Source organism: Acartia tonsa, chromosome 12, assembly GCF_053477335.1.
Source record: "Acartia tonsa isolate MP-2025a chromosome 12, ASM5347733v1, whole genome shotgun sequence".
NCBI classification, from domain to species: Eukaryota; Metazoa; Arthropoda; class Copepoda; order Calanoida; family Acartiidae; genus Acartia; species Acartia tonsa.
In genome coordinates, this window is record NC_137271.1 from 21,446,165 (window position 1) to 21,471,516 (window position 25,352).

The window sequence follows — 25,352 nt, forward strand, 5'->3', positions numbered from 1 at the left end:
TATACAGGTTAGGTTAGGTTAAGATATGAATTAGGGTTGGCAATCCGGATCCGGAATCCGTTTTTTAATAGCGGATTGCGGATTCTTAATTGGTAGGCTAAAATTAGCGTCTTGAGTTTGTTCTTTCAACTGCCTCTTTTTGAAAGCAAAGATTATCATCATTACATCATACATGTAATATCTTTTAAAATCTGGTTCGATTATCGAAAGTGAATTATAGAGAACACCAAGAACATTAATTTTTAGGACATATGTAGCACTTGATTTTTAAAATTAAAAAAAAAAACCTTTTGAAATACTGCTAGAATCCGGAATCCGCCAAAAATAAGAATCCGGAATTCGCAAGGAATCCGCCATTTTTTTGACGGATTCTTTTAAGAATCCGAATCCGGCCCAAAAATTTGACAGATTGCCATCACTAATATGAATATACAAATATGCCCCCAGCAGTTGTTAGGCATTTAAAAAACCTAAAATATGGTTTAAAATAGGTTAGGTTAGGTTAATTTCCACTCTTGCGTTTTTCACTCCGACGTTTGGGACTCCTGCGTTTGTCCTAGGACCATAGCGAGATCTCAACGGACAGATTGTGACTCTTCATGTCTTTTCTAGGAAGCTAAATATTTTATCAGGGGTGTATATTCTACATGTGATCCCCTGCTCAGGGGGGGGGGGGGAGAGGAAATAAAACATTAAAAATTAAGAAAACTGAAAAAAAAAATTCCATTCCCCCCCCCCCCAACCCCTCCTTGGTGAAAAAAACTAAAAAAATGTGTGGTAAAAAAATAAATCTTGTGCAGAATATACACCCCTGTCATGTCTTTTCTAGGAAGCTAAATATTTTTTATTGATTTTAGGATGCATACAGTGGTTGGCAAAAACGACCAAGTTGTTTATTTTTCCCTCGTCCTGCTAGAAACTCTGGCAAAAAATTGCGGGTATGTATCCATTTTCCAGTATGGCTTCCGCTGGAATAGTACTGGTTCCCAGTCACACTGAAAAATCATGTAAAGCATCGTATTATAGACAATTTTCCACGAATAATAAAATAAAAATCTTAAAATTTATACCATTTTTGTTAGCCCGGACCTTCCGCCCCAAGGGAAATAACAATAATTTTTCATTTTAATATCTAAGGAAAGCTGTCTATAATACCATGCAATAAATAACCCTAGCTGCTTCTTGTAACAAAAAGTCAGATTTGTCGCATGTTTTGTAACTTAAAGATTGATTGTTTTATTCAGAAATTATTTTACAAATAAAAAAAGTATTCAATAAACTCTTGAGTTAACAGAAACTTCTTATTCAGTTAATTTTAATGACATCAAAAGGTAATAATTCAAGTTAATTCGGTGCCATACTTTTTAGCCGGTTGGCTGCTATATAAAATATTGTCCATTGTGACATTCCTGGTATTAAACTTTTTATTTATATTTAGAATTATTTCCAATAATCTTTATTTTTCAGGAGAAAATTTCATTTATTAATCTGCTCGAAAGAGTTTTCAAATGAGTTGATATCAAAAATAATTCCCGCCTCTAATAATGCACAGGTAGGACCTATTATTATTAGTTGTGATTTTCTCGGCTCCTATAAAAGATAGACAGCTGAAAGTGAAGATTCCCATGACACATGCGCATCTAATCTATAAATTGTTTTGTCCATCTGTTTGTTAATTGGGGTGCTAGATCGATTCCTAGATTTTTTTATTTACGTAATTTTCTCGACTCCTTTTCAAGACAGACGACTGAAATTTTGGGGGATTAAGTAAATTTGCATCCTACATATTTTTACCAAGTTTCATTAAGATTTTTATATTGATTGGGGTGCTAGATCGATTCCTAGTTTTTCAAGTTTTCATGATTATCTCAACTCAACTCCTGTTCAAGATAAACGGCTGGAATTTTTAGGGATTAATCAAGTCAACATTCTATACATTTCTATACAGTTTTTTAAATATATGATTATTGGTTGGTGCTAGATCGATTCCTAGTTTTTCAAGTTTTCATGATTTTTTCGACTCCTGTTCAAAATAAACAGCTGTAATTTTTAGGAATTAATTAAGTCAACATTATACATACTTTCACCAAGTTTAAGAAAGACTTGCTCTTAATTGGGGTGCTAGATCAATTCCTTTTATTTTTGCGTTTTGTTTCTTAGCTTAATGCTTCAAAAGATATTAGGTATACATTTTTAAAAGGTTTCGTGATTTATTTCATTTATGTCTTTTTAGCATACTATTTTTTCCTATCAATAAATTTTGAGCTTCGCTACTTATGGATGTTGTCATCCTTGTATTATTTGTAGTAGCGAGCTAGTACATAGTTTTCTCGTGTATTGGAATGAGATACAAGCACATGATCTAAGAAAAGTTAGTTCTACCACGCTCTAAAATTAGATGGATAACTTAACAATAAATGTTAGATCCACTTTCATGAACAGAGTTTATTCATTATTGCCTAACCATAGCCTTAATATGCAGGTGTAGGATTAGGTCGTATGTAATTTAGGTCTTTTGTAATTTGGTCTATTGTAGCAACGCCTCTTACTTTAATTTAAACAAATTAAAGGATCTAATACCTAGTACCTAAGGCTATTAGTAATTCAAAACGTTACATAATGCAATTTGAAGGCATGTTCATGTGAACAGAACAATAAACAGGTAGGGAGGAAGGGGGGTGGACATTAGGCTGTTTATTACACTAGTCCCCAAAGATTTATAATACCAAACATTTTCTTATTCGTTGGCTCAACCACTTTGGGGACTTTTATTGAATTTTCATTGTTTGGTTCCTTAAGTTAAGTCACGTGTTCAAGCGTTTCAACCACTAAATGTGATCTAAAGAAGTTGTATTTTTGTGAATCATCATTTGGGATTTACATCAAATTATTGTCTTATCCCTTTAGATCCCTGATAAGCGAGCTCCACAAACAACCACCCAACATATGCATGTTGCAATCACAACATGTTGTCTCGAATTCTCTAATGTGTATTCACGCAACCTCCCCCAGTTGCGTTAGTAGGGAGATTGTTAGGTAGTTTGGATGCCTAATAATCAAGTGTATAATACCATCACTTCCCTTAATCCCAGGCTCCTCTGAGGAGAGTGTCATTCATTACGGTGACTTAATCTGGGACACCTGCCATACTCAAAACCGGCGAGGGTGAGGTAATTACGAGGAGCTCTCATGAGACAGCGTGTCAAGTCATACTTGAACGTGGAGCTTAAGCTGGCCCTGGTGGCTATACAAAAGTGTCTCAACATACTCCAGGAGTCCAAACCCTAAGAAACTATGGCTAATCAAACAAAAACCACTTAACATGTTAACTACCTACCTTTTTAAAAATACTTTATATTATTTTAGCTGGTGGAGGTAAAAATATTGTCCTTAATACAATCCTGGGCCCATGCATTTTCTGTGGATCCTGACCTACAGGGTGTCGCTGAACTATACCTGGAACTTAAAAAGAAAGGTAACTTGAATTTCTAAAAAAGATATCATGGGTGAATATTTTCAAATTTGATCCTGCTGAGGGGGGGGGGGAGAAATAAAAAATATGTGGTTGGGGGGGGGGGGGGGGAATGTAAAAAAAAACTAAAAGAATATGTGGGACGGGGGATAATATTAATAATATAAAGAGTTTTGAAAATATTTTTCCATTTTATTTCCTTCCTTGCTGGAAAAAACTAGGAGGGGAAAAAAATATAAAAAAAATTTCAGCCGGGGAAAAAAAATTAATCTTTTGCAGAATATATTTTTGCGAGCTCTATAAGTTTAGTTGTCTTTTAGACTTTATAGAATAGAAGCTTTTAGACTAGTCCAAACGTCCCTCCGTGTCGAATTTCTCTTGTAATTAAATTAGAATTGTATTATTGATTTCAAACTTACGATCAAGTAAGCAACGCAACTCTGTATTCGTTACCAGAAAGTCCAAACGTCCATTTAAAAAGATTGTTTAAGATTTATTTAGCAAGTACCAGAAACACTGTTTCAACTTTGTTGTTTATTCATAAGCTAAAATTTTTTAGGTGTAGAATTTCCTCCTCCAACAGACGATGATATTTTACTTGTTGAAAAAACAAGGGTAAGTGTTTTTTTATGCATTAACAAGTGTAAGCATGGTAGAGAGGGGATATTGGGTTGTTTTTTATAACTCTAGTCCCCAAAGTTTTGTAAAAACGTTTTCTTATTCGTTGACTAAATAAATTTGGAACTTCTATTGAATTTTAATTGGTTGGTTCATAAAGTTAAGTATCCAAAGGTTTCATGAAACCATTGATTTTAATCTAAAGATAGGGCAATTTTTTTTTATTATCATTGGTGATGTACATCAAATATTCGGCCATTGTCTTATTCCTATATATTTCTGTAAGCTCATCCATACGTCAAAATGACTGCCATGCAAAGTAAGTAAAGGCAAATTGTTTTCTCTCGAATTCTATTTCTACATTCAATCAGTTTATAAATATAGGGCCCATTTCAACGTACTTCTTATATTCTTAAATGTACATTCAGGCTTATTTTTTAAGCAATCATCATAGCTGCAAAACATGGCAGCAGCCAGTCCGTCCATTTTTCAACATCCATAAGATATACAGCGAATTTATTAAATTATATGCTCAATTCAGACTTAAAAATAAAGCAACTATAAGCACTTCCTTTTCCAGGAATCTAAAGGATAAGATAAAATCTGATAAATTGATGTTCTTTCTAAATGATGATACACAAAATTAGCCCTTTTATAGATTACAATTAGTGGTTTTAACGTTTTGACACTTAACTGAATAAAAAACCATTCAAAGTTCATTAAAAGCCCCCTCCCTCTCTGGCATTTTTTGTACTAATGAAAAATTATTTTATATTTAGTCGCAGAGCAACTCTAGTCCAGCTCCCAGCAGCTCTAGTTCCAGTACATTATCACCAGCTAGAAATCAACAGTCACACACAGGAGCTACAACACAGTCACGGCCAACTTCAAGTCAGGGTTCTAGTGGCGTTTCTAGGCCAGTTTCTAGGTAATTAATAGGTAGAAAGTTATTTATTTTTATCCTGTTTCATCAAAAAAACAAAAACATTTTTCACTTTTTTTGTTATTTCAAAAGAACATCAAATCTTCCTCTATCCTATATATACCCAACCAAATCAGAAAAATTTAAAGGCTAAACATTTTTCCCATCACCTAGATTTCCAGGAATAACCCCACCCATTTTTTCAACAGATTTCAAAATTCAAATCTCCACCCATCCACAATCAGGGAAAAACATAAATCCACAACCTTTCTCCTCCCACCCACTCCTCCCACATTTTTTTCTCCTCCCATGTTTATTTTTCTTTCTCCTCCTTCAACTAAACTCACCTGTCCAAAACTCCGCCTATTTCTTAACCATCCAAAAAATTCTTTTAATTAAAAATTTGCCCCGCTTGATTAACCCCAACAAGGCCAAAAATTATTCCCTACTTCTTCTCATAAAAAGTCATGTTTTAATCTTTTTTTTTTAAACTTCTCCAGTGGTCATTTGTATTTTTTAGACAAAATGAATTGAAAATGATTGCTAAAATCGAAATATATCTTAATGTCTTGTATATTGTATTTCTTTAAAAATAGGTTGAAAAACATAAATACTAACTTTAAAATATCCTAATCCTATTATCTAAAGTAGTAAGTCTTTTTTGCCTGAAGTTTAAGATCTCAATAACTACTGAGCCGATTAGGTGCTCTATTTCAGGTAAGCTTCACATACGTCCTGCGATAATGTTAGGCTAGTTTATTTAAAGTCTTAAAATGGATTTAAGCTATTTTTCTCTCCCATTTGAATACAGAGCCATTAGATGCTATGGGTGTATTCGCTGGGTAATATATTTGAAAGAAGTAAAGTTTTTGTACGTCTAAAGATTACTAAATTGGATTGTACTTTTTCTGAAAGCTTTATGAATGTTTTGGAGTGGTTTTAGGTTATTTTCATTTTCTTCCAAGCCCTCTCCTAGAGGCCAGGGGCGGAGAAAGAAATTCCTAAAATTGTTAAACCCGCTTAAAATCCGCGAATTCAAAGGTTGTTGCTATCCAGGGGTCAAACAGCTGATCAGCAGGCTAGGGAGGCCAGGCGACAGGAAGCTACGCGGAGAATAATGGCTGGTCAACTTACTCAGCACCAGATCAACAAAGTTCATGCTGATGTCAGGTAGGATGTCTTAATTTAATACTCAAAATAGTTGAAAGCAGGGATTTAAAGGGATAAGACAATGGACGATAAATTGAGGTGTATCTCGAATGATGATACACAAAATTACCCCTTCTGTAGAATACAATAAGTGTTATAAACGTTTAGACACTCAACTTAACCAACCAATCAAAATTTAATCAGAGTCCCCAAGGTTGTTGATCCAACAAATGAGAAAACGTTATTAAAGACTTTGGGGACTACTGTAATAAACAGCCCATTGTCCTGGCCTTCCTTCCTTAGTTGTAAGTCTAAGGGGGGGGGAAGTTCTGACACATTTGCGTAAACGGTGAGTATAGGCTTTATCTTTGGACTGAGAGGATAGGTTATTAGGGATAAAATCATTCTTATATGATGAATTTCCCCCAGATTTAAGATTTTTTGGATAGGCCTCCAGGTTCCGGAGCTCCAGGCCTCCAGGTGGTCTCTGTACAGGTAAAAATGAAAAAAAAAAATTTTTTTTAAAGTTAAAAATCAACTTATGAAACAAAATATGCATATTTTTTCTTCAACTATGTGAATAATATTAAAAAAGATGCATATTTTGTTTTATAAGTTGACCTGTAACTTAAAAAAAAAAATTTTTTTTTTCAATTTTACCTGTACAGAGACCACCAGGAGGCCTGGAGCTCCGGAACCTGGAGGCCTATCCAAAAAATCTTAAATCTGGGGGAAATTCATCATATAAGAATGATTTTATCCCTAATAACCTATCCTCTCAGTCCAAAGATAAAGCCTATACTCACCGTTTACGCAAAAGTGTCAGAACTTCCCCCCCCCCTTATTCTTACTTGTGAATTTTTTTTCTACTTTAATAGCCTTATTTTTTCCCTTACAAGAAAAAAATATTTCTTTTTACTTCAGAAAAACCGAAGATTCAATTGGTGTTTTATCCGAACTTTTATCAGAAGCCATTCCTGGACAGGTAAGATTTTAAGCAGCAAGCAAAGCTACTCAATAACTTAATTTGTCCTTTTGTCTGACCATTACACCGACTCAAAATTACCACTTTTTTGGAAATTTAAGGGCGCGCTATTTTAACCCATTACTTTTATGATATAATGACTATTGAATCCAAAAAAAGTGTTCTAGTAGCTTTTTTTCAGCAATATGTCAAACTCAAGATTTTTCGAAAATACGAGAAAAACTGCTTTTTCTAGGATACCCTTCTGTTATGACTTCTATTGCTGGTATAAAGCATTAAACAAATTTTAAATGGTTCTGTATGATTTATAATTAAAATATTATATGAATTATTGAAAAGCGCTAGACTTTTTTTTATTAAAATAGAAGCCTATCACTTGTTTGCAGGAGGCAGACAAAAAAAAAGCATGAGTCATTTTTCAGTTATTCTTAGTGATGCACGTTTGTTTTTTTATTATGATTACTGATTTGATTACTTTAAATTATTGAAACACTAGGGTGTATTTTATCAGTTTGCAAATAGAATAACTTAAAACGTTGCAGAAATTATAACAAAATGGGTAGAACAAGGGAATAAAAAGGCAATAAAGTTAAAACTGGAGAAAAAAGGAAATATGTTGTGAATGAATCTACACGAAGGCACATTTTATGTTGAATTATCCCCTTAATAAACTGCCTTGAAATCAATTGCCTTCAATAGGAAATGTATTGAGATACATTCATCACTTAAAATCTCCAAGGTAGATATATCAGGTCTCGGCAGCCATGCGTCAGCTGCGTTTAAACCTCAGTGAAATTGTCATATAATAACTTAAAATTCAGCAATAGGTCTAAACATTTTCCTAAATAGACAATCCATCTTTCCAGATCTTTATTTTTTCCACGCAAGTATGTTTAAATGGGTAAACATTCAAATGCCCCGCCTCAAAAAGCCAGTAATAGAATTTAAAGTTAATATTTTGGACTTCCCATCAAATTCAAGGTAAATTATTCAGGTTTAAACTTAAACCAGGGGTATATATTCTGCATGGTTGACCCTGCTAAAGTGGGGGGAAGAATAATAAATATAAAGTTGGGGGAAAAATGTAAAAAAATTAAGAGAATGAAAACATTTTTTTCCATTTTTCTCTTCCTTGTTGAAAAAAAATCTAAAAGAATATGTGGGATAATATAATAATATGAATAAAATTAAGAATTCTGAATGTTTTTTTTCTATTTTTTCACCTTTCTTGATGTAAAAAACTAGTAGGGGGAAGAAAAAAAACATTTTGCAGCAGTGGTAAAAAAATTTATTCTTGTGCAGAATATACAACCCTGACTTAAGTATTAAGTGGAGGGGGTTGAGTTTCTATAGAACAAAACAATGAGTGCAGGGGTTGTTAGTTTGTTAGTTATATACATATATGCCATGAGAGGGGGGGGGTAGAGGAAAGAGGTAAAAGGCTATATAATGCAGGGAGAGGATGGGTTGATCTGTTTATTACACTAGTTAAGTTGAGTGTTCATACATTTCAGCCACTAATTGTAATCTACAGAAGGGTAATTTGTAATTCAAAGAAAATTATGGAGTAGCCCCTCTCTTTACTTGGAATTGTAAAACTTTTAAAAATCTTTTACATGTTTATGTTTTATATGCTATGTATTATTTATATGTTTTAATTGAAGAATAAGAATTAATTTAATTACTTTAAATTAATTTAGTTTCATGATTATGTTTAACAATGGTAGATGAATTTTTGCTAGCATTTTAATTTGCTGACCTGTATGCAATCCTAATCATACTACTAATGCTTGATAATTAGTGTCAATTCATTTCAGCAAAGATAAGTTTTTAAATTCTATTGGGGACCCTACAATATTGTTAAATCAAATATTAGAAGAATAACAGTATTATTGAATATTTTAAGATAGTTAAGGCTCTTTTTCACATAACTCTATCTATGATCATTTCCTATTTTATTTAATAGTAATGTATGAACACCATGCATGATGTATTTATTGCCATGAAGGGGGGGGGGGGGCGAAGGAGAAGTGACACATTTGGAATTTTGGGGAGAGGGGAGGGGATACATTAGGAAAGGGAATTATATGGCATGTATAATAAATTCTCTTAATGAGGGTGGGTAAATATCATTATCACTTATGCTTCAGTAATACCTACAATAATTAAATGTCTATTTTAGTAAGTCTTTTTTTTTTATAAATTACCATTTTTGAGCATTTCAATCAGTTTTTTTTAAAAACTCAACATATTTTTTCAAAATTATTTGAATATTTTGGCACAAAATAATAAAGCAGTTTAAAAATTATATCTATAATGCTTATTAGCGCTGTTCAGGGTGTTCAACCCCAATAATTAACATTGAGACCTTTAAAATTAGGCGGGAAATTAAAATACCCTATTGCTGGGTTTCTCAGGCCCGGGCTATGTGATACCTCGTCCGTTTAAATTTGAGGCTTAAGTGTCGCTGAGGCAAGACTGCCAAGCCCTGAAATGATTATTAAAAATAATTATTTAGTAAGAGCAGCTCAATTTGTTACTTAAAATATGTATAAAACTTGTACTTTATCTATGTAGGCCACACAAATTCTTTATTGCTTGCCCTCAGAAGAGAGGTTCTAGAGATCTTATTTGTAATGAAAAAGAGGTTTGTGACCTGCTGACCTGAGAGTGAGGTCATTTGTGGATTTCATAAAAGGTTTAACATGTGTAAATGACTGCAGGGAAAGAAACATAAGGTTTGTTAGTGGTTTCAAGTCAGAGGATATGAAAAAAACCTAATGTTAGTTGCAAGGGACAACCGCAAGAAAATAACCCAACTTATGACCAAAGAGGAGCTCAAAAATGCCTAAATGCCTCTATATTATAAATGCATTATGTGTTTAGTATAATAATTACATTTTTTTCATCAATTTTAGCATTTGTTACTGTTTTTAGAAATTCGCCGATTTTTTGCTAAAATGGTAAAAAATTTAAAAAAAGTCGATTTTGACATATTGCTGAAAAAAATAGTCTGAGAACACTTTTAAAGGTATCAATAGTCTTATATTTATGAATAGAATGGGTTAGAATAGCGCGCCAAAATTTTTTGCATCTTGAGTCGGCCTACTGACCATTCATTCAATCCTGCTGTATTTATTAGGGTTGGCAATCCGGATCCGGAATCCGCCCAATTTTTTTGTCAATTTTGGAATCCGTGTCCGGAATCCATTTTTTAATAGCGGATTCGGATTCTTAATTGGTAGGGTAAAATTAGCGTCTTGAGTTTTTTCTTTCAACTCCGCCTTTTTGAAAGCAAAGATTATCATCATTACCTATATATAATATCTTTTAAAATTTGGTTCTATTCTCGGAAGTGAATTTTAGAGAACACCAAGAACAATAATTTTTAGGACATATGTAGCACTTAATTAAAACATAACATAAAAAACATTTATTCAGTGACAGATTACGCCCCGTCTTACGAAGCAGTACATACAATAGTACACCAAGCTACTGCTTAGTACCAGGTGTACTTTACAATTTTTCATAATATTTATAAATTTAAATTGCATGACTAACACTAGATGTTATGTGTGGCACTGATTAGGCTTCCCTAAAAGTAGGAATATGCGTATCCGAGATGTTTGCATTGCCTTTTTTAGGTTGGCATTAAAATAATAAGAAAAATAAGAAATAATAATGTCAAAATAAATGTAGGTAAAATTAAATGGACAGGGGAAAAAGAGAAGGAAAGAAGGGTTACAACAAATTTTAAGGCTAGTTTTTCTTAAATTTTAAAACCATTTCTGTAATTAATAATGTAAGGTTTTTAATAAATCCAGGCAAATCAATATATTTTAAGTACATTCATTACATTCTTCAATATTACATATAGATTTAAAAAGTTCATCTTTAAGATTTAATGCAAATGTTTTTTTAGGAATATTCTCATTTAAAAGATCTTTTTCATGACAAAAATTATTCCATAGTCTTTGAAATGAAAATAATGGAAACCTTTCAATTTTTTTAAATTTGGCTATTGGAATATAAAACTCACTAGAATTTCTTAGTTGTCTCTGATTTCTTAGATTATTTCTAATCCATACACCATCAAAAGAATTTGGTAGCCTCCAGCGAATAAAATCATAAAAAAATAGTAGTTTTGTATAAATAGATAGCTCCTTAATAGGCAAAACATTAATTTTCCTAAACAAAGGTGGCGTATGGCTGTTATAAGCGGATTTGTGTATAATTCTAATAGCTTTTTTTTGTAGAACTACTAAAGGCTTAATAGATGATTCTAAGCCACAGCTCCATGCTGGCAAGCAATACAATAAATGGCTATTTATAAAAGAGTGGAATAGTGTTACTAAGGATTTTTCACATAATATATGCTTAACTCTATTGATTAAAAACAAACTTCTAGATATTTTTTTCCTTAAATATTCAATATGGTATTTAAAGTTAAGTTGAGAATCAATAAACACACCCAAAAATTTAATTGCAGGAATTTCACTCTGTTGGTTGATATAACCCAAATATCTAATTTTATCTGTATCATTCTCATTTTCATTATTAAAATCTAATTTAATTTTAATTTGGTCCCAAGTTATGGAATCCTCCCTTTTATTAAAGATCATAAATTTAGTTTTAGTTGGATTAAGAGACATTTCATTGCAACGAAACCAATCACAGATATTTTTAAGTTCAATGTTGAGTATTTCAATTATCTCATTCAAATCTTTTCCTGATATCAAAAAATTACTGTCATCTGCAAAGAGTAGTGTCATTAAGCTAGTACAATTTTTAATATCATTGATATAAACTAGAAACAAAATTGGGCCCAAAATACTTCCCTGTGGGACACCCTTGCTGATTCCTAATAAATCACTTTTTTCGCCATTTGTATAAACAAACTGATTTCTATTACTTAAATAGTTTGTAAACCATTCTAATTCTAATCCATGTATACCAATTTTTTAAAGTTTTTTTAATAAAATTGTATGCAAAATTGTATCAAAACATTTAGCAAGATCACAGAATACCCCTATAGTAATTAAATTTTCATTTTTTGCTTGTCCCAGATAATTCAAAAGGTGAATCATAGGATGTAGTGTAGATTTTTTTGCTTGAAATCCATATTGATGTTCATAGATAATTTGATTAAATTCAAGATATCTTGTGAGTTGTTCAGATACAATTTTTTCTAACAATTTTGAAAAAATAGGTAGCAAACTTATTGGACGATAATTGCCAGGGTTACATTTATCCATTTTAGAGCTGTTACTATATTTAAAAATTGGCAAAACTTTAGCAATTTTTAATTGTGAAGGAATTTGACCTGTTTTAATAGATTGGTTAATAATGTGAACAAGAGGTACGGCAATACTATTTATAATTTGTTTTAATAAACAATTTGATAATCCAAACATGTCAGAGCTCTTTTTATTTTCCATTTTTTTCACTAAATTAAAAAGAACATGAATATTTATTTCTCTTAGCTTAAATACACTGTCTGTATCAGGAATAAAGTCGCACGGATTAAGTGGGGAAGGGTTAATTTGGCTGGCAATTTCATCAGCAACTGAAGTAAAATAAGTATTAAATTTGTTAGAAATATCATGATTATTACTGTAAGATGTATCATTTACAATTATTTCATCTATACACGATGTCTTGTCATTTGATTTTGAGATTACTTGTCTTAAAGTTTGCCAAGTTTTTCTTAGATTTTCTTTATTTTGATTAAGTTGTTCCCTGTAAAAAATTTTCTTTGCATCTTTTATTGCCTTATTGTAAATGTCCCTATATGTTGTATATGCAATGTTATTTTCTGGTGTTTTATTTTTTGAATAAATTGTCCCTAGCTCAAGTTTTTTTCGTCTAGAAATCATAAGCCCTCCCGTCATAAATCCCTCTATTTTATGAATATTTTTATTAAATTTAACTTCTTTGATGGGAAAATGTAAATTAAAAGCACAATCAAATACTTCATGAAAGTTTTCAAAACTAATTTGTGGGTTTAATTCATTAAGAACATTACCCCAGTTGTTCGTGTTTAACATTGCATTAAATTGAATAATTTTTTCACTTGTTATATCCCTGCTGATAAATGTTTTAGGCTTTTCTGTTTTTTGTGTTTGAGAACTAACATGAAAAATAGGGAAGTGATCAGAAATTGAGTTCAGAATAACGCCAGATTCCAATGTATTATTGCAAGAATTAGATAAAATATTATCAATCAATGTACATGAAGCATGTGTAACTCTAGTTGGTTTAGTAATTAAAGGCAAAAACCCGTTAGATAAAGTGTTCTCTATAAAATCATTTGTTTTTAAATGAGATTCAAATTTAAGGAGATCTAAATTCAAGTCAGACATGATGTAAGAGTCACCTTTATAAGATGACATTGCTGCTTGTAAATTTGATATTTTATCAATAAAATATTCCATCTGATCATTAGAACTCATGCCTTGTATTGGAGAATTAGGACGATAGACACAACTAATTATATTGCTTTTTTTCTGTTCAGTAATAACTTTCAATGTTAAAGATTCAAAAAGATTTTCTTCAAAATATGATAAATCATCAATTACAGTAAATCTATGTTTTTTATGAATATAGATTCCAACTCCCCCTCCCTTCCCCTTTTTTCTAGATGAAAATACAAAATTATAATTTTCAAGTTTATATAGATCTTGATCAATAATTGAAAATATTTCTTGAATACAAATTATGTCAAAATAAATGTTGTTTTGTAGAAGAAAATTGATATATTCTTTAAATTCATCAAATTTCGAGGGTAAGGAACCAAGATTCCAGCTTAAGAATTTTATCTTCCTGCAATTCTTAAATTTATTAATGAGTTGTGTGTTGTCAAAATAGGAACATTTTAAATCTATACTGAGATACGGGCTTTCAATTTCGTTTTGATTTGCACTATTTAATTTATCAGCAAAACATTCATTTAGATAATTAATAAATGTCAAAATTTAAAGAAAAAATAGCACATAAAAAATGTTGTAAAATTTTGCGTGGGAAAACTTAGGAACTTTTATTAAGGAAGGGAAGGAGAGAGGGGGTGAGAATATTTTAACTTCCTGTTGAAATAAGATATTTAGGGTGTATGAAAGGACATTTTTAAAAATTGAGGGGAAAAAAAATAGCGAGAAATACTATTTTGAATAAAATTCAATTACTAGTTTAATTTAGAAGGTTAAGATTAGGTCATAATTACTATTATATATACTAACTTTGAGCACTATTTAATTGTTCATTAGTTCATTGCATGATTTATCAAAAAACTTCACAGATTGTATCCTGTCTCCTTCGTTCTTAATATATTTGATCACTCTACCATCCAGGTGCCAGCATTTACAGAATTGTTTACTTCTGATCAGTTTCTGCATTACATCATACCTCATTTTGGTGAGGTCGGCGCTTATCGAGTATCTCTCTACACCATTTTTGACGTCAATTTCTCTTATAGGCAGATTTTTTTTGTTTGAGAGGATAAAATCTTTCAATTTTTTAAAAAAGCCTTTAAAAATATTGCTAGAATCCGGAATCCGCCAAAAATAAGAATCCGGTATCCGCGGGAATCCGCCTTTTTTTGGACGGATTCTTGTAATAAAGAAATTTGTAGCCGGGGAAAAAAAATAAATCTTGTGCAGAATATACACCCCTGCAATACTTTTCTATTAATTGGCAGCTACCAAAGACAGAGTTTTAGTCTTTAAAATTATGAAAAAATTCGGGGAGTTTGATGGCAGTGTACTATAAATTACACTGGTACCCAAAGTTTTTTAACCATTGTATAGGTATATTCGTTGTCTCAAAAACTTTGGGTACTTTTATTGAATTTTAATTGGTTAGTTTGAAACCATTAGGTAGTGTCTTAAACTGTTCATCCAATAATATAAATTTACAGAAGGGATGTCCTTAGTAGATATTAAAATTAGGAATTGCAATCTGTCAAATGTTTGGACTGGATTCGGATTCTTACAAGAATCCGTCAAAAAAATGGCGGATTCCGGATTCTTATTTTTGGCGGATTCTGGATTCTACCAATATTTTAAAAGGCTTTTTAAAAAGGTTAAACAAATTAAGTGCTACATATGTCCTAAAAATTAATGTTCTTGGTGTTCTCATAATTCACTTCCGAGAATCGAACCAGATTTGAAAAGATTTTATATATAATGATGATAATCTTTGCCTTTAAAAAGCGGGAGTTGAAAGAAAAAACTCAAGACGCTAATTTTAGCCCACCAATTAAGAATCCGAATCCGCTATTAAAAAACGGATTCCGGATTCGGATTCCAAAATTGACCAAAAAATGGGCGGATTCCGGATCCCGGATTCGGATACGGATTGCCAACCCTAATTAAAATAATAATAATTAGGGATCATTATCAATTTATCGTCTATTGTCTAATCGCTTAAGATCCCTAGAAAGATTTTATTATCCCATAAATCTGGGCAATTAAACATTTAATTTTTTAAAAAGCGAAGCTTTTCTACAATTAGGGTCGGTCCGTCCGTAACGGATAGCTTTTTAAATTAATTTAGGCATGTTAGAATTGTCCTATCGATTTCAAATTTTGCATGGTGATTCCTTTAGTAGTTAGGTTTTACTTAGAAAGCGTAGCAACTCTATAATCATTACAAAAATGTCCGTACGTCCATTTAAAACATGTTGATTTTTTGACTTTTTTAACAACAAATTTTTATGTGAACTAATCATCTTATTGATCTATTTGTGGTATATTGATTCCTGGGACAACAAAGTATAATTTAATTAGCGAAGCAACTCTATAATCAAGTCCTAAAAATGTAAGTATGTCCATAAACATTATCCTGAATCAAACAGTTTTTTTCAACAAATTTACTTACAATTTTGCTTTGACCCATATACATTTATATTATGATTATTCAGTTCTGACACTAAACAAGTGTTAATGTCCGTTTGTCCTACCGTTTCAGTGCTTCGCTCTTATGGATTTTGTCATCCTTGTTATTGCAGGAAATAGCAGAAGATAAAACAATGCTGGAAGAATTGGCGGTCAACTGTAAGGAGATGCAGGTACTAATAATTAGATATTGGATATAGTATATATGTGTATATATAAACAGGTGAAATTTGTCGTCAGTTTAGGTTGCTTGTGAACCTCATTTATAGTCAGTTCTTTAATCCAGTAGGAGGGCATCGTTATTTTGGTCAGCTGGAATTATAACTTTAGTAGAGCACATAAGAATATGGTGTGCTCTCCTAGTAATGATATATTGATTAATTAGATCACGTGTTTGTATCAAGATAGATATTTATCGCATTGTATCAAAGACAGCTTTCAGCTTATAGTAAAATGAAAAATTATAAGGTTAATTCCAGTTTTGTTGCCTCCAATTGATTGGTTTCATTAATTTGAGTGCCTAAATATTTCAACCGCTAATTAATATACATACAAAGAAGTTTAAATTTTGTGAATCATCATTGGGATTATATATTAAGATATATAAGTTTTCCGGAATTTTAATGTTAGGGGGAGATTTGAAATCTGCATCAAATTTTATGGATTTTTTTGATAAAATTCGTTTTTTGTATAATTCTTTATCTAAAAGCGGAAATGCATTTTAAGTTAATTAATTTTGACCAATAGGATAGGTGGATTGGAAACTACCTGCGCTCTAATTGGTTGAATGATGTACGCCATCCAATCAGAGCGCAGATTTTTTAAATCCACCAATCACAGATGCCAAAATTAATTAACTTAAATTGCATTTCAGCTTTTAGATAAAGAATTATAGAAAAAACGAATTTTAACCCTAACTTAAAAATTTCGGAAAACTTATATATCTTATTATACAGGGTGGGGCAAATAAGACCGGACAAACTTTAAACGGCCATAGCGCCAAAACTACTTGACCAATCAGGACGTTTGACCACACTATAAAAAGCTTAGGTAATGACCTTTTAGCACAAAAAAAAATTTGGACGAAGATAGACGTGTACACCGAGCTGGCCGCACATATGTTCAACAAGGCAGATTCCAAATGCGCCGGTGGTAAATGCGCAAAATCACATAACGTAGGGTCCGATAGGGAAGGAGTTGGAATCTTGACCCCAAATTTTGTGGGTGTCTTAGGCTCATTGAGACACACATTTTGCCGTGTTTAAATCCATTTTAGCTCAATCCTAGCCGAAATGAGATCGATTTTTTAAGATTTTGAGCCTTAAGAAATCACAAACAGTAGGGCCCGACAGGAAAGAAGTTGGAAATTTGACCCAAAATTTTTTGTGTGTCTTAAGCTCATCGAGACACGCATTTTGAGTACTTAAAGTCCACTGTAGCTAAATCCTAGCCCAAATGAGAGCAAAAACATGGATTTTGTCAATTTGGCGGTTACTCATGTTCCTAAGGAATTGTGGCCTCCCAGCAGCCCGATCTTTATTCAATGGACTTTTGGGCCTAGGGCTACTTTGAACTATGCACCAATAGACGTGCCCATACCACAAAGACCTCCCTCATTGCCACTATCAAGGAGAACTACGCCAGCTTGAACATGTACATTTTGACCTGGACCTGCCGGCGGTTGAGGAGGCCGGTAGAGGCGGTGATTGAGGCTGGCGGCGATTTTGTTGAATTATCTACTAGTCATATACCTATTTTGCTTGCCAGTTTTTAAAATTCAATAAAATCTTTAAAATTGACGATTTTATGTTTATTTGTTTAGAAGTTAGAATTTGTCCGGTCTTATTTGCCCCACCCTGTATACATCAAATTATCGGCCATTGTCTTATCTATTTAAATGATAGTACTTGAATAATAATATCCACGTGGATATTGAAGCACAATTAAGCTAAATATTGATATACTAGCGGCTACGCCCCTAGAGGCCTCTAGTGGCATTTAATTTTTTTATTTATTTTAAAAATCTAATTGAGAAATAATTTGTCTATGGTCAATCAGCTGTTAAATTCATGTCTCTACGCAGCGCCACTACGCTAGCGACACTATGTGGCGGGAATATTTAAATTTTTTTTCGATTTTATTGTGATTTCTCTTGGGAGGGTGGTGGTACCCTCCCCCAAAATAGTTATAAACCTTTCCAGGACCTATGAGAATCTACCCTGTTAAGGAGAACCCGATCGGTTTAGCGGTTAGCGAGATCCTTCGGTACAGACAAACATCCTGTTACTTTAATATAAGGATTATGTTAATATTTAGAAACGAGTGGTGCAGCTGTTACAAGTTATAGAGAACAGAGAATTGATGCAAAGTCTACTGGACTGTAATGACAATTTTAACAATGTTTTTATCAGGTAGTTTTCATAAGAAATGTATTAGTATAGACGTATGATTCATGTACTACCTGTCCCTGGTGGTGGAGTCCCCTTTCGTCTGCTAGCAAATTGTTTTATGTTCTTTTGTAGGATCTCATCTGTGTTTATATTTCCTACGTTTAATAGTTTAAAAGTAACTTAAACCCAGGCAGTGCATGATAATCTGAGACTTACGGATTGTAAAGGGGGGGGGGGGTAATGCAACCATCTCGTAATCAATGTATAATGGCACTTAGAATTCGAATTTCGAACTGAAATTTTTCATAAGTAATCCTTGGTAGGTATATTTTCCCTAAATCGAACAAAAAGTTAGAAAATTAACGGCTAACGGCTGGCGGCTCAGCCGTTTAGCCATTTTTTTTACTTATTTTCAATACAAATCATCACGAAATAATCATCGCATAATATTCTTTGCTGCTCCAAAACGTTTTTACTGTTACTAGAAATCTAAAAATGTTTCTTTGTATATCATTTCACATGATTTAAAACAAAAATATGTTTCAAAAAGTCGATTCCTAATTCCTGTAATTTATGACAGATTTGCCCTAAAATAGCCAAAAACCGGCTAAACGACCGAGCTGTAGCCGTTACTTTTTCAATTTTTTGTTCGATTTAGGGATAATAGACCTACCAAGGATTACTCATGCAAAATTTCAGATGGAAATTCGAATTGTAAGTGGCATTTGCTCACTGATTACGAGATGGTTGCAATAACCCCCCCCCCCCCTTATGTCATTCGTTAACTTAAAAGATTTGGGGACTTAAATCTTGTCATGATTGACAATTTTTTTATGTGATAAAATCATCCGATTGATCTTATTTTTGGATTACTGATTTCTATTACAATAAGGTACAATATTTTGAGCGAAGCATCTCTATAAGCAAGTCCAAAAAATGTCCTTAAAAAGAATTCTGTATTTAAGAAGTTTTTTAACAAATTTACGTATAATTTTATATATTCAAATTTTGTATATTCACTTCTGACACTGTACAAGAGTCAATGTTCGTCTATTATACCGTTTCAGAGCTTCGCTTTTATGAATGTTGTCATCCTTGTTGTGTGAATATTGTTGCTGCGCTTCTTAAATACTACAACTCTGGTTTTAAATTGTAGGTATGAAAGATATAAGAGAAATCAACCCCCTACAAAAGAGGAACAAAACTTACAATTGCCAGGTAATTGGAGCAACAATTTATCATCAAATACTTTTTAAATCTTCAAAATAAACGATTTTTAATTTTTCTAAAGAGCATTTATTACACAACTTACTTTGTCCTTCTTTCTTTTTCTTTCCCTCTTTTATGACCACCAAACATTTGCTGTATAATTATCTTTGTCTGTTTGTCAATCTGTGAATATTTGAGCTTCGCTACTTAGGTAGACTCACATACTTAACAACTTAATCATGAATTAAGAAACAAACACCTGTGGGTTTCTTTACTAACAGCTGTTTTATTATTTACAAGCGGCTGTGCCCCTAGCATATAGAGACTCTATCCAAGGGATATAAAACGGCTAGAAAATAGCCTAAAACCATATCAGGACCTATAGGAAGCATCTCTGTATAGGAGAACCACGTTAGTTCAGCGGTTAGCGAGATCCTTCGCTACAGACAAAATAAAAGGCTTACTACTTTATATAATAGGATTCAATCATTAATTTATTACCTATTATAAATAACGTTTTAAAAAAACGAAATATAGGGGGCGGTAGCTTTCGTAGAAATTCGTAAAGGTGTGAGTTTTAAGACTTTCAAATAGGAGTAAAACTCTAAAATTTAGCAAGGCAGTTGCTTTAAATTCAAATGATTCAAATTTGTGTCATTTAGCGAGAAGAAGCAAAAAATGGCGGGGTAATCCGGTTTTCGGCGGTAGCTGCGGTTTTTCCGCCGTTTCTTCTCAGTTCTATATTTTACCACATTAGAGCAACTGCAATATAAAATTTTAGAGTTACACTCCTATTTCAAAGTCTTAAAACTCACAATTTTACGGATTTCTGCTAAAGCTGCCTCCCCCTTTTTCGGTTATTTTGGGAAATGTTTCCTTTAACTTTAGTTTTGTTTGAACGGTATTAAAAATTGTTGTAGGAATACTTCACTTATTCTTATACAATGAAATATCAAAGTTTAAGAGGAGTTTTTTTTTTACAAGACTCTGATGATCTAGGATAGAACACACAATAATAATTTGAGAGTATTTATCGGTTTCAAGGATGAGCGAAACAGATTTAATAAGTACCTAATTCAATTGACTTTATTTCAGTGTCCCCATCTCGAGATTCTCGACCTACAAGCTCTGATGTTGCTCTATTAGCAGCGGGAGACAAAGATTTTCAGGTAAGTTTAATATACTTCCCTTTCAAGAAAGTGAAATAGATTTTTAACAAGTATTTCAGTTAAGAATAGTGGACTAATTATTATTACCTGGATCTTACCATGTATTATCATGTATTCTAATAAAGTGAAACCAGGAGTTGGCTAAAAGAACGTCCCGTCCTACACCACAAAAATATAAATTTGATATTTAGGAAATTGAAGAATGGATGAAAACAGAGAATTTAGAGGAGCTTGAAGAAATGCGCAAAGAATTTGAATCAGCTGATGCCCTCCTTAGCTCTCCATCAAAAAAATCAGGGACATACAAATTATATTTTGTGAAAATTGTTGATGAATAACGAGATGTTTTCTGCTAGGTAATCAAGCTATCATAGGATCCATACTGGTATCCTAAGTTTTTTTTTTAGAAACATCCTCTCATTGGTTGGTTAAAGTCTTGGGGGAATTTTTTTGAAAATTGATTGGGTTGTAAAAAAACAGTGTATGACTTTTACACAAATGATTTTCATCCACAGACAGGGAGAATTTGTTATTCGTCATTGTCGTCATTTGTCTCATCCCTTAAGATCCCTGAAAGTTAAGATAAAGGATGTATGATTTTCCTCTAATTCTAAACCTTTAAATTCTGCTGTTATAAACTTATAAATCTAGAAAGAAGTAATGTGTTCCACTGTGAGTTAAAATCTTCTACCACGTTTTTAATTTATCCATTTTAGGGAAGTGTCACATTGCTCCAGAGGTGTTTTTGGGCTGTTTAATTTCTAAATCAAAGTCTTTGGATGGTTTTAGACTATTTTTCTTCAGCCTTCACTCCATCTTTGATTACAGGATCCAAGGATTCTTAAGTTGATCTGCAGATTTACCATGAAACACGCGGCTGTGCACTTAGCATCTAGAAGCTCTGTATTCGAAGTTGTAAGGAAAGTAGAAAAATAGCCTAAAACCAGACGGGGGATCTATAATAGCTTCCATAAAATGGAGGACCTCATTGGTTGAGTAGTTATAAAATCTTAAGCTTGAGACAAAAATCTTTTCTACTTTATATCTATAATACAAAGTAGAACGATGTCTGTCTGTCTGTCTGTCTGTCCGTCCGACCGTCCCTTAAGATCTCGGTAACCACTAAACCGATCGAATTCTACTCTTCAGGGAATATACCTACTGGTCCTGTGATGGTTTTAGGCTATTTTCTTGGGGGGTTGGACACTTGTAGGGGATTTCCTTGGTCCTTTTACGTATTTCGCCCAAATTTTCTTTTTATCACCTCTTGGCGAAGCTGCTAGTAATAGGATATAATTTGTTTTATGATAACTAGGAGCTACAAGCCCAGAGGAGGGCGGCGAAACAACAGAAGAATTCAACAAGTTTCTGGAGAAAAGAATGGAGGCGGGCAAACAGACATAACCGGTTTTTACTGAGCTCGATCTTTAAATCGTTTATAGGTGATTTAAACCGGGGCGATTCATTTGGCGCACCATCAAATTATTAATATCAATCTTTAAATCGAATTTGCATGGGCGATTTGAATCGGGCAGTGGCGCGGGCCCGGCGCGGCAATGGCACTCACCGAGTGCCATTGCCGAACCAAATCGGGGTGATTTATTTAATAAATAAATATTTTTTTTTAATTACTTTAATATTTTATTGCAAAACTACCGTGAAAACATTTTTATAGTTATTTTTAAAATAAATTATATATTAATGTTTTATATAAAATACCATACGGACACGGCATTTTATATAAAATACCTTACTGACACTGCTTAAGTAATAAAGTTGTACTGGCGCGGATCGATATTTTAGTGAGTGCGCAGGCGATTTAACAACACCGCGCCGAAAATCTTTTAAAAATCCATGTTTTATAGGCGCGCTGTGGCTTAACACCAACGCACCTACAGTTCACCTCTGAATCGCCCCGGTTTAAATCACCATAAAAACGATTTAAAGATCAAGCTCTGGACTTTTTTTTATTTTGCAACAAAGCAAGTCTGTTTACTTGAAATTATGTAGGGCATTATTTTATAGAGTTCTTAATTGATATTCTAAATGTAAAAGTAGATGTTCGTGTGTATTTTCCTCCAGATTCCAAATAATTTGTCTTAGGTAGTACATTTGAATTTTTAATTTTATATCTTTTTTACTAGAGCACTAGAAAGATTAGCATTAACAATATTGGATGTTTTCACTGGACGATTTTTTTTCTCTCAATGTTTTTGAATTTGAAGATTTTTTTCCCAATGCTTTTTCTAATACAACATATATATCAAACGGTAATATTGGATCTACTGCAGTTCACGGTAAAATATTGCTGGTAACGAATATTGCTAAAAATCTATGAATTTTAAAGGCTGCTAGCTGCCAAACGGCTTAACGTACAGATTATACCTGCACACCATTTTAAGCGGTATAAGAAGGCCTACAAATATTCTGAAATAGCCAAGATCCAATGATGCACAGGGAAATCTTCACTGAAGAAAAAACGCGTAAAATAGGCCTTTTTTCGCGCATTTCTCTGCACTGCGAGATAATTCTGCATTATTGATTTATGGCTATTCCATATATTGGTAGGCCTTCTTATGCCGCTTAAAACAGTGTGCGGGCATGATCTGTACGTTCAGCCGTTTGGCAGCTAGCAGCCTTTAAAATTCATCGATTTTTGGCACTATTCGTTACCAGCAATATTTTACCATGAACTGAAGTAGATCCGTAATATTCAAAGAATTTTCTTTTTTTAACATTTAAGAAAAAACATTCAAACCTTCCCAATGCAATGCGTGTAAAAATGTTAATGTTATTAAAATGTGATCAAAATACATTACCTCAATCTAAACGAGGTAGGTAATAACTGGACTATTCTAGCAACGACAAAAACTTCAATAAAACGATTAAAAAGGTAGTTTCATTTAGGATATTCACCAGTTACGTACACAACGATTCACTCCCCATTATTTTGAAAAAAAAATAAAAAGGTATTGGGGAAATGGGTTTTCCTTTGTTAAAAGCGAAGCTTTTCTATAATTAGGGTCGGTCCGTCCGTACGTCCGTCCGTAACATATAGCTTTTTTCGTTAATTTAGACATGTTAGAATTGTCCTATCGATTTCAAATTTTGCATGGTGATTCCTTTAGTAGTTAGGTACGATTTAGAAAGCGTAGCAACTCTATAATCATTAGGTACCAAAATGTCCGTACGTCCATTTTTAACATGTTGATTTTTTTACTTTTTTAAATAGCTTTTTTCGTTAATTTATGCATGTTAGAATTGTCCTATCGATTTCAAACTTTGCATGGTGATTCCTGTAATAGTTAGGTACGAGTTAGAAAGCGTAGCAACTCTATTATCATTACCAGAATGCCCGTACGTCCATTTTAAACATGTTGATTTTTTTACATTTTTAACAACAAATTTGTATGTGACCTAATTATCCGATTGGTCTGATTTTTGGTATACTGATTCCTGGGACAACAAAGTACAATATTATAAGCGAAGCAACTCTATAATCAAGTCCTAAAAATGTAAGTATGTCCATAATCATTATCCTGTATCAAGCAGTTTTTCAACAAAGTTACTTAAATTTTGCTTTGACTCTTATACATTAGCCTTCTGATTATTCAGTTCTGACATTATACAAGTGTTAATGTCCGTTTGTCCTACCGTTTCAGAGCTTCGCTTTTATGGATGTTGTCATCCTTGTTTGTTTATTATTTAAGGTCAGTTTAGTTAATGTAAGCATATTGGGTAGTTCCGTAGGATTAGAAAAACGAATGTATAGACCCCACACCTTTAATAATACTTATGTAATGGGAATAAACCTTTGAATCATGTAACTTCAAAAGCAAAAAATTAATGCTTATTATGATCTATAGACCTTCTTACCTACCTACCCTTAATACCGAATAAAGGAAATTTAAAAATGAAGGGAAAATTAAAATATCCTATGAAATGTTCTATCCCTAGGCAGGGTTTCGGATCCGGATCCGCATATTTTCGTGTCTAAGGATCCGGATCCTTGGACTCAAAAAAATGCGGAAAAAATGGAAAAATCTACCTAAATTTATATACAATCTCAGACATTCTCTTGATGAGAGCCAATCTTTAAGGTTTAGGGTCAGACTTAAAATTAAAAGTATTTTTGACTTCGAATTAAAGAATAAATATTTTTTGAAAGGTTTGGTGATTTATTTTTTATTGTCAAGGATCCGGAACCGGATCTGGAAAGATCCGGATCCAGATCCGGATCCGCACTGACCAAATTTTGAGGATCCGGATCCGCAAAAAATCAATGCGGATCCGAAACCCTGTCCCACTCCCTAGGTATTGAAAAATTCAAAATAAATTATGTCACACACCTGTATACTTAGCTGAATGATTATTGAGGAAATTCAGGGTGTCATAAGAAAATAATTCAAACTGATTATAGATTAAAATTATAATATGGAGTATAGTGGGGTTTTGAATTATAAAGCTTGGAATATAAAGCTTCAAATAATGTATTTATGTTATTTGGTTCATATCTATTTTTCTGGAATGGTAATTTTCTAAACACC

The 25,352-nt window shown here is 32.7% G+C and overlaps 1 protein-coding gene across 2 annotated transcripts in view; it reads left to right on the forward strand.

The window, feature by feature from the left end:
* The window catches only part of LOC145333400 (TOM1-like protein 2), a 24,699-nt gene extending 1,807 nt beyond the window's left edge, over positions 1-22,892 (forward strand). The window contains exons 4-17 of one of the 2 annotated variants that reach the window (XM_080178518.1): positions 858-938; positions 1,468-1,552; positions 3,367-3,475; positions 4,032-4,087; positions 4,870-5,018; positions 6,069-6,182; positions 7,086-7,146; positions 16,151-16,210; positions 18,354-18,448; positions 19,584-19,645; positions 20,732-20,805; positions 20,997-21,100; positions 22,119-22,219; positions 22,761-22,892. In XM_080178518.1, coding sequence (XP_080034644.1) covers positions 858-938; positions 1,468-1,552; positions 3,367-3,475; positions 4,032-4,087; positions 4,870-5,018; positions 6,069-6,182; positions 7,086-7,146; positions 16,151-16,210; positions 18,354-18,448; positions 19,584-19,645; positions 20,732-20,805; positions 20,997-21,100; positions 22,119-22,209 — 1,141 coding nt within the window. In that variant the 3' untranslated portion in view covers positions 22,210-22,219; positions 22,761-22,892. Of the gene's footprint in view, positions 1-857; positions 939-1,467; positions 1,553-3,366; positions 3,476-4,031; positions 4,088-4,869; positions 5,019-6,068; positions 6,183-7,085; positions 7,147-16,150; positions 16,211-18,353; positions 18,449-19,583; positions 19,646-20,731; positions 20,806-20,996; positions 21,101-22,118; positions 22,248-22,752 lie in introns of both variants that reach the window. The other variant, XM_080178517.1, reaches the window with a different exon arrangement.
* Positions 22,893-25,352: the final 2,460 nt, after the last annotated feature.